The sequence below is a fragment of the Rhinolophus sinicus genome, chromosome 8 (assembly GCF_057876585.1).
Source record: "Rhinolophus sinicus isolate RSI-liver-muscle chromosome 8, RSI-T2T, whole genome shotgun sequence".
NCBI lineage: Eukaryota > Metazoa > Chordata > Mammalia > Chiroptera > Rhinolophidae > Rhinolophus > Rhinolophus sinicus.
In genome coordinates, this window is record NC_142508.1 from 3,928,261 (window position 1) to 3,938,062 (window position 9,802).

Here is a 9,802-nt window from a genome sequence, read left to right on the forward strand (position 1 = left end):
TTCCAGACTTCGCTATTACAAACAGTGCTATGGTGGATCACCATGTACATATATTTTTTTCTGTGTTTCTAGGTCGATCTCTGGGATAAACTCCTAGACATTGGACCAGTGTGTCAAAGGGTAAAAGTGTTGGCGGTTTTGCTAGAGTTTTCCGTAGCGTTTTCCTATGCTTGCATGCCAATCAGTGACATAGGGGAGTTCCCCCACAGACTCTCGAGCAGGAGCTGTCAGCCTCAGATTTTTAAAACTGATCTGATGATAAATCTAGTATTTCAGTGGGTGTCATCTGCCTTAGTAGTGGAGGTCTTTCCTGGGGTGGAGTAGACCAAGGTGAATGGAGAACAGGCCATGAGCTTTCTCACCTGTGGGTGACTCCCAATGCATGGCCTGGTTTGTGGCCTCCCCCGCTGTGCTTCCCTGACAAGAAGCAACACTTGGAGTTGAGGCCTGAGGGGTTTATTATCTGGGTGTGGGGAGGGTGTTCAGACTTGTAGGTAGGAGTTAGCTGGGGGCAGGGGACCTTCACACAGCCCTGTAGGTCCCATTGTAACTAAAGTGGGCCGGCATCAAGCAGCTCTCTTCCTCTTCTGGGATCCAGCGCTCGACATAGTTGGGGCCATTGTCCCGAGGCCACACGATCACGGTGTCTCTGGACGCCAGGGATGGGTCCTCCGGGAAGAAGTTGAAGGGCCGGAGCAGGAAGCCCACCGAGTTTCCTGGAGTGGCCGTGTTGGGGATGTCTTCTGAGTGGGGGATGTGCAGAAATCCCACTGTCACCCAGGCCACCAAGTCCTGTGGGAGAGAGGGGTGGGCAGTGCTGAGGCGGCTCATAGAGGCAAAGGGTGGGCAACCTCCCCAAGCCCCATTTTTAAGGAATGGACAGGTCTGGTGAGCTCTGAGCTTCCTCTCCCAGCAACAAGTCGCCACTGGGCACAGGTCCTGGGACTGAGCTGGGACTGGAAGAAGGTGGGGCCAGTACCTCATCTTCAATGTACTCATTGTTGCGAAGAAACTCCTCAAACACCACAGGCGGGTCCCAGGGGTCATTCTGGTTATATATGCTGCTGCTGTACAGCTCAGACTCCCGGTACTTGGTCACTGCCAGGGGGTACCTGCCGGGCAGAGAAGCCAGGTGACTCTGGGCACTGTGGGGGGGGGGGGCAGGGCTCTCAGTCCCTCCCAGGGAAGATCTTCAGGGTCAATGATGAGGGAAGTCACTGCTGTCCAGATCATCTCCTGGGAGTCAGACTGACCGGCTGTCAACTGGGGCTCCGGTGCTCAGAACGGCCCCCACTACCCCTCCCCAAACACAGAGTCACACCGTGGAACACACACACACACAGCCAGGCACACCCCCACAGACACTCAGAGTCTCAGACAGAAACACACACAGACACACGGAAGCACAGGGACACTGAGGGCCTCCTCACCTGGCCCAGGTGACAGCCCGCTCCTCCTGCCAGCCAGGGGGCAGCACTTGGTCTGCCATGGAGTGGATCTGCAGACGGTAGCTGCGCTGGTGGCCCCAGGCATTCTTCTTGGGGCTGGTGAAGAGCAGGTACTTGGGCAGAGTGTGTCTGAAGTGGAAGGCCGCCTGGCGCTCCCGGAGGTACCTGGTCTGCTCTAGAGTTGGCTGGACCAGGTGGTGTGTCGGGCTCCAGGGGTTGGTGATGTTTTCTAGCTTCATCCGCAGGGTCTGGAAGCTATTCTTGGTGCCTGCAGGAGGGCAGGGAGATGGAGGAGCATCAACCCCCTAGACTGAAACACACTCCTTTTGCTCTGGGATCTCCATCCCAGACCACAGGCAACAGCAAACTATCGTGGGTGAAGGGCATGTTGGAGGTACGCACTGAGCTAGCTTGGGGTGGGAGGAAGGGATTGAAAAGAGAAACGACAGAGGAGCCAGAAGACAATTTAGTGTCAGTCACGGCAGCTGCAATGATTGATCTATTGTGACTCTGGGCAGTGCCTCTTGAGGCCTGTGCCCCAAGCGTGTGGGCTGCAGCTGCCGTCCTAAAGAAGAGGAGGCCTGGCCCCAGGCGGGGACTGTGTCCAGTGCCCTCTGAGCCCAGGGGTGCGAATGGGGCTGAGCAGGTTGGGGAAGCCACTACCTGGTCCTGGGGGCCTTTTCTGCTGTGTAATTTGATGTCAGGCCAAATCCTCTCATTGAGTCTATTCCATGATGACACCATTAATCCAAGAGACACAATGAGTATCCCGGATGACACTGCATTCACCTCAACGTGCTAGGCAGCAGGGACATTTCTTACATTCCTAGGCATTTCCTCCTCCCCTGCCCCGAGCGCACCTTTCTGCCCAACCTCCCTCTAGGGGGTCAACACAGCCCCAGGGCAAGGACAGGGTCCACGCGGCCACATCCAGGGCGATACTCGCACTATTCGCCTTCACCACTTTTCAGGGACACAGGGATTCCAGCCCTGCAGGTTTCAGCAGCAGGCTGGGCAAAGGCTCCTGATCTTATGGCTCCAGGGGGTCGCACCATCTCCTGGGAGGGGGCGTCAGTGCTCAGATGTGCGTGTTTGGCCAGGAGGGTGGTTCCCAGACGAGCCCTACCTGCCACGTCCAGGTCGACGCGGTAATGCATCAAGTGAGTGTGCATGTTGCCGATCAGGTGTGTGTGCAGGCGGGTCCCGTAGCGCAGCCCCTCAGGGGTGTAGAAGGTGGCGTGGACGTAGCCAGTGGCGTGCACCTTCGCTTCCATCACCCCGTTGGGGTAGAAGATGAGGTCCCAAATGTAATCATAATTGTAGACTGTGGACGTTGTTCGCAGCATCAGCACCTGGCCCTTGAGCCCTGCATAGAAGTTGAAGCCACCACTGAAGTTGGAATTAAAGTGCCGTCGGAGAGGCACCTGCGTGGGCATCTCGAAGAGACAGAGGGCTCGGGGGTAGTGGATGGGGTCGTCAGTATCGTAGTAGTGGAGGGCATCCAGGAAGGTGGCCGTGTCCGGGCAGTCGATGCCAGGGGCCAACTCATGAGTGACGGTGCCCAAGCCCCAGCCCACGTCGATGTACTTGGTCTGACTGCCCGCGGGTGTGTGGCCGCCATACAGAGCCACGGCCTCTTGCACGCTCACCTCATAGGCTATGCGCTCTCCCCCAAACTGCACGTTCAGGACCTGCAGCCCCGAGGACCTCAGCCTGAAGGAGAAGCTCCAGCCGCCATAGAGCACGGTGTTGCCCTGCAGCTTGTAGCCGGGGCCCTGGGGCTGGACCACGCGGGGGCCATGCCCCGTGATGGGGCTGGGGAAGTCCCCGCGTGGCTTGTAGGAGGAGAAGAGGGGTGGATCCTTCATGCTCTCTGCCCCTTTCCCCTTGGGTAGTGGGTCCTCCAGGACCACCACGTCCACCTCTCCATTCTTATATTTCCGTGCCAGTTCTTCCGGGCTCCGGTAGAATTTCCCGTTGTACCAGACCTTCTCCACGGTCCAGTCCTCGGTGTTTGTGCTGCTGTGGTCTAAGAGAAGCTCCAGCCCAGTGGGGTGCAAGAAGTAGCCCTCTACATAGCGCTGTAGAATAAACCAGCTGCGGCGCTCGCCAGAGGCCAAGCCCCGGGGCGCCACGTCTGTGAAAGTGAGGCATTGAAGGTGGCAGTTGTGGAAGGAGAAACCTGTGGTGTCAAGGAAAAATTGGTGCAGGGGCTTGGTGGCTTCTTGCAGGGCGTGGTTCAGCAGGGCATACTCCACGGAAGAGATGGGACGGGAGGCCCAGGAGGCCCGGTGCCCAGGCCTGGGGGGCAGTTCGCGCATGTACTGGGGCTGTGGCAGGGGCCCCACGGCAAACTCGGTGATATTGGGATGCTCCTGGGCACCGAAAAAGATGACGACACGCGCCTCCCGAATGGGACGCCTTTGATGGTTGTCCAGAAATTTCAGCACGTGTTGCTTCTTGGGCAGCAACGTCTCAATGAGGAACACAGAGTTCTTGGTGATGGTCAACGCTCTGGAGGACTCCAGCCTAAGCTCCTTTCGGGACCAGAGGAAGCTTCGCACAGCCTTCAGCTCGGGGGCACTCAGGTCTGCGAACACACTGGTCTTGCTGTGTGGGGTCCATGGGGAATGCTCAGCCATGGCCAACGCCTGTAGCATCAGGGTGGCAGCCACTGCCCAGCCAAGGACCAGGGTCTCTCTCCCCATCGTTCTGGAACGCAAAGGAGATGAACTGAGTTGTTTTATGGGAACACATGGGTTTCCGCCAAGCTGGGACTGCCATGTCCCATGGCCCTGTGGTTTTCCTACAGACGCAGGTTCCTCACTTGTCTCCCCCCCCCTCCCCCCCGTCCTGGGGCAGCTGGAGACCCATGAAGTTCTCAGCGCTGTCCCATCCGTGTTAATCTGCGCTCTCCTTGCTTGTCCGTGAGCCTCTTGCAGTCCTGTGGATTTTCTTACCAATGTCAACTCCCCGTTTCCCCCTTGTCAGCGCATTATCTCAGCACGGCTCTTACCTCTGCACTTTAGATTACTCAGCCAGGGCCTGTGACTCACAGCACCGTTCCAAATGCCACAGAACACTTCTTGTGTCCTGGGTGTGGACGAAAAAGGGGCCCTGTAATAAATCGTAGATCCCTAACTAGGCAGACCATGGTGGGTAGTTACCATATTTTGCCGTGTATAATGAGCACTTTTTTGCTCAAATTTGTGAGGGAAAAATAAGGGTGTGCATTATACATGGGTAGTATTAATTTGTATATATATATGTTTTTAATTCTTTTGTTTATGCTTATGAGTTAAAAGTATAACTCGAGAAATTAATAACGATATCTGTATACAAAATAATACCCTGGAATACCATCATCCGTTTTGTTGAACTTGTGACGAACTTGCAACGATGAAGCGTTCTTGGCCTTCTATGATGCGTAAATACATAAAATGTCTTGTATCATAATATGTTAAAAATAAATGCTAAAATTCCTTTATAATACAAACAAACAAGTACCTAAATGTAAACAAATAAAAATTTGAATTAAAAATATTTAAATGAAAGATTTGTTTTACCTGAAAGTTTGGGCCAAAAACATGGGTGCTCATTATATAGGGGAGCGCAGTATACACGGCAAAATACGGTACCTCTCAGGGATATAAAGTTTTAGTGAAAGGTTTATCTTTGCCTTAAGCAAGCTCCACCCATTCTTAGATTTGAAAAGCCAGAGTAATCCTCTGTTTCATACTCATTGTCCGTTAACCACCTTCTAGGAAACATGTAATCTTGTTACCTGTCCTGTAATCCCATCCCCACCTTGCTTTCTCCCAGGCCAGGTAATTTTCTTTAATTCCAAATGCATAACAGAAGCTGCAAACTGTTCTGGAAGCATTTGAGCTCTTGCTTCCTGTCGAATGTCGTCTGTTTGGGCTCAAACAAACTTTTAAAAATTCTCTACAGGTTTGAATGTTTCTTCTGTTGATATGGTTATTGACAGCAAAACTCTATTTTTGATACAACAATATTGTTCATGTAGATACATTTTGAAATTTAGTGTAGAAGTTCAAAGACTGGGCTCTGGAGCCAGGCTGCCTGGGTTCATGTGCTAGTATGTCCCATTACTAGGACCAGCTGTGTGACTTTGGACAGGTTGCTTGAACTCTCTGGGCCTCCATGTTCTCAACTGTACAATAGAAATAACAACCACAGTATCTACCTCCTAGGGTTGTTGGGAGAAATCAATTGGACAATAGGATAAAGTATTGAGAATAATGCCTACCTTTTAGGAAGTACTCAAGATTCGCTAACTACTTTTTAAAGCCAACCCTGAGGAGACACCTGTGGTTGCAGCACATTTAAAATTTAAGCAATGGAGAGTGATTCGACTGTGATTAGGCTGTAGACCTGTGACTTTGACGGTGAGGACCTGGTCACCAGTCCTCACCCTCTGGTGGGGCACTGAGGTACGGCCATTTGACTATCCACAGCTACTAGGAGGGCACCTCAGGGTGGGGTCATCCCAGGTGGCGATTCAGGGAGATGCCCTTTTTCCTTGCATTTTTGGGGGAGGGTGTGGTCAGGGTCTCCCCCAGAGTGGCCAATATAGTCCCCTCTGGTTGCCGTATCCTGTCTCCCTGGCCCTGGTGGGAAGGCCCGGGGACTCACTTGTGCTCTCTCCAGCCTGAAGGGACGTGTGACACATAGGGCTCTCCGGGTAAATCCAGAGCCAGCAAAAGGGTATGGAGAGACCTCTTGTTCTACTAGTGAATTCTGGCTAACTTCCTTTTTTTTTTTTAAAATAAACTTTACTTTTTAGAGCAGTTCTAGGTTCGTAGCAAAATTGAGAGGAAGGGACAGAATTTTCCCATAACTCCCTGCTCCCCACACGTGCACAGCCTCCCCCATTATCAACATTCTCACCAGATGGGTACATTTGTTACAATGGATGAACGTACATTGACACATCACAATCACCCAAAGTCCATAGTTTACATTAGGGTTCACTCTGGGTGTTGTGCAGTCTGTGGGTTTGGACAAATGTATAATGACATGTGTCCATCATTACAGGATCATACAGAGTATTTTCACTGCCCTAAAAATCCTTTGTGCTCAGCTGTTCATCCCTCTCCAGCCCCCAAACCCTGGCAACAGCTGATCTTTTACTGTCTCCATAGTTCTGCCTTTTCCAGAATGTCTTTTGGTTAAGATCATATAGTATGTAGCCTTTTCAGACTGGCCCCTTTCACTCAGGAATATGCTCTGAAGTTCCTCCATGTCTTTTCATAGCCCACCCACCCCCCCTTTTTTTTATAATTGCTTATCCCCAAATTTCTGCTGTGATAAGGAGATGACTTGGCTATTCCTTTAACACGTTGCGTACTGTGGGGTTTAAATCCCTCATACCCCTCTGTTCTGGCAGGTTTTTAAAAGAAACTACTTTAAAATGTACTCTTCTCTTTAAAGCGTAAATGCTTCTATGTCATTTATTATTTTTCTATGGAATTTTTTAGGATTTACTCACCTATGATGTTAGTAATCCCTCCTGGTGTGATACTGCAGAAAGCAGCTTCCTTTGTGCAGTGGGACAATATGTATTTCATGAGGTATCACCGAAGAGTTAAATAAAATAATTTGGTGTTTTTCCAAAAATAACATAATTCAAAATTGCCTAAGGGATACTAAGGTTCCAAATGTTATAAACAAATCACTACAGTTCTGGAAAACTCTGTTTATTCGTACATCCACTGTTGTGAATGTAACACGTGAAATGACTCATGGGTGAAAAAATGTATCCGATTCAAAATCACTATTTTTTTAGAAAAAAAAAAAGAATTCTAAAAAGTGTACATATGATGCAGACTTTATTCATTAATGACATTTGCCCATTAGATATTAACGAAACACAAATAATTCAATAAAATATGCAAAGTAAAAAGAGTCAACAGTAAAAACGAGAATTCTCGTTATCTGTCCTTAACGCATGGCTCAGAAAAAAACGAAGATTCTCGTGATCCGTACGCAACATGTTAAGCTTTACCTTCCCCAGTACAGTCCTCCGTGCAGTGACCAAGTGGGCAGCCAGTGAGTGGACGATGGCATTAAAGCCATGGGAGAGGGAGAACTTGGTGGCGAGTGCAACCTCCGTGCTGGGAGACGTGAAACCTGCCCTCTCCTGCACTCTGCTCATCTCCAGGCCCAGCACAGCATTCATCTCCTCACTGCGCCTTTCCCATCTCGCCCGGGGGTGGTGGCCTCTCGCTTTCTGTCCCGTCCCTCTTGTCTTTTTTTCTCCTGGCCCCTCACTCCAGGCCCTTCTTGCCTTGATTTCCTCCCCTCCCAGTGAGCCCCTTCTCCACCCTCCTCAGATATCAGAACATACCTGGGAGCTTCTGTTCCTCTCACCTCTGCTGCCAGCTTTTGCTTGGACTCCTGGAGCTTTATGGCTCTGTCAGTCCCCGCCCTGGAGGGAGGGGCAGGGTGAGGCCTGGGCCAGCCAAGGTGGGGACCTACAGCTTAGGGGGCTCCACAGTGGGCAGGATGGGGGCCCGAGGCCTTGCATGGGGCTCTGGCTGCCTCAGCCCAGGGGCTTCCTGTTGCCTCTACAAGTATCTAAGTTTGGAAACTTCCAGGCTTCCACCCCCTCAGCAGCAGGGTGTACGTCTGTGTTTCCCAACACACGTGTTCTAAATCTGTTTCCTACCATTCCTCCTGCTACTGCGGCACCTTTCACAAGCTCTATCTGTGGTATTCCCTGTTACGAGCTGTGTGATGACATAATTTCCTAAAGTAAATGGTGAGTTTCAGAGGCCAGAGATAAGCACAAAGGGAAATTCACCAGCAAGTAGTCTCAGCTGAAGCAGATACACAGACAAAGGCAGAGGCTGGTGGAGGCTGACACCATCAAAAAAACAGGGATCTGACCCAGGTGTAGAATGGGGAGCCAGAACGGAACATTTGGGAGAGTTGAAGCCACCAGGCTGAGACACTAGAAGAAGCTTTATCAGCATCTCTGAGACCCTGACAGGATTCAGAAAGTGGGAAGGAGCTGACCGGGGACAAAGTCTTCAGCATGGCTGTGGCTAGGACCCAGAGAGAGAAAGGAGAGGGAGGCGGGAGGGTGGGAGAGGCACCTGTAAGGGAGGTGATGCCATAGTAACCTCGCTTAGTTAGAGGACAAGGACAAAGGGGGGAAAGAATAGAGTCAGGAATAATGTGTGGCTTAGAAAAAAGAACCAAGAGGTTATCTCCTTAATCACCAAGCTTTGATTACTTATTCTTTTGTTATTATGTGCTTTTGTGTTGCTCATCATTAACTTCCTGCTACTGGCACTGCCAGTGATTGCAGCATTGATTGGCAGCTGGATAAAGGAAGGAGAAAAGAAGTAGTCGGTCTGATATTTGTTTGCAATTTCAGAAGGCCTTTTGGGTCTCCTAGGAAGGTGACTCGCTTTAATACATAAAAGACAATTGGTATAGTGACTTTACTTATGTCTTTCACACTCATTGTTCTGAAGGATCGAGAGTTTGCTAGTTTCGGTCCCGGGCTCACCACTCCATGGAGACTTGGATCTAAAGAGATTCCCGGGAACAATTTGACATTGAGAAAAAATGCAGCTGGTTTCTGTTCCACAAAGAACCTCATAACTAAGTTAATGGAGTAAGGGCAGATCGGGAGAAGATACTTATAAAGGTTAAAAGAGAAAGGGACCATATGCAAAAGAACAAAGTTTGACCCTTAGCTCACGCCATACACAAAAATTAACTCAAAAGGGATCAAAGACCTGAATGTAAAAGACAAAGCTATAAAACCCATAGAAGAAAACATAAGAGTAAATCTTTCTTGACCTTGGGTTTGGCGAAAGATTCTCAACTGTGACCCAAAAGCATAAACAACCAAAGAAAAAATAGACTGGAATTCATCAAAATTATAAACTTTTGTACTTCAAAGGACACCATCAAGAAAGTGAAAAGACAACCCACAGAATAGAAGAAGATATTCGCAAATCATATATTTGATAAGAGCATTGTCTTATAGAATATATAAAGAACACTTACAACTCAGTAATAAAAGGACAAATAATTCAGGATCTGAATAGACATTTCTCCAAAGATACACAAATGAACAATAGCACAGGAAAAGATGCTCAACATCACTAGTCATCAAGGAAATGCAAATAAAAACCTTAGTGAGAGACTACTTCATACCCACTAGGTTGTCTAGAATCAAAAAGTCAGATAACAAGTGTTGGCGAGGCTGTGGAGAAACCAGAACCCTCCTACATTGCTGGGGGATTGTAAGTGGTACAGTCACTTTGGAAAACAGCCTGGCAGGTCCCCAAACAATTAAACATAGAATGACCATG

At 49.7% G+C, this 9,802-nt stretch overlaps 1 protein-coding gene across 3 annotated transcripts; it reads right to left on the reverse strand.

Annotated features, from left to right (window-relative positions):
* Nucleotides 1-440: 440 nt before the first annotated feature.
* On the reverse strand, nucleotides 441-8,126 carry AOC1 (amine oxidase copper containing 1). 3 transcript variants are annotated; one of them, XM_074315136.2, is made up of 6 exons: nucleotides 7,819-8,126; nucleotides 4,465-4,541; nucleotides 2,575-4,160; nucleotides 1,431-1,716; nucleotides 980-1,112; nucleotides 441-792 (listed from the first exon to the last, which is right to left on the reverse strand). In XM_074315136.2, exons 3-6 carry the CDS (start codon nucleotides 4,154-4,156, stop codon nucleotides 523-525), a joined length of 2,271 nt encoding a protein of 756 aa, XP_074171237.2. In that variant the 5' UTR covers nucleotides 4,157-4,160; nucleotides 4,465-4,541; nucleotides 7,819-8,126; the 3' UTR covers nucleotides 441-522. The 3 variants fall into 3 exon arrangements, with proteins under 3 accessions (XP_074171237.2, XP_074171235.2, XP_074171236.2); XM_074315134.2 differs by lacking the exon at nucleotides 4,465-4,541; XM_074315135.2 differs by lacking the exon at nucleotides 7,819-8,126 and having other exon boundaries at nucleotides 4,465-4,568.
* Nucleotides 8,127-9,802: the final 1,676 nt, after the last annotated feature.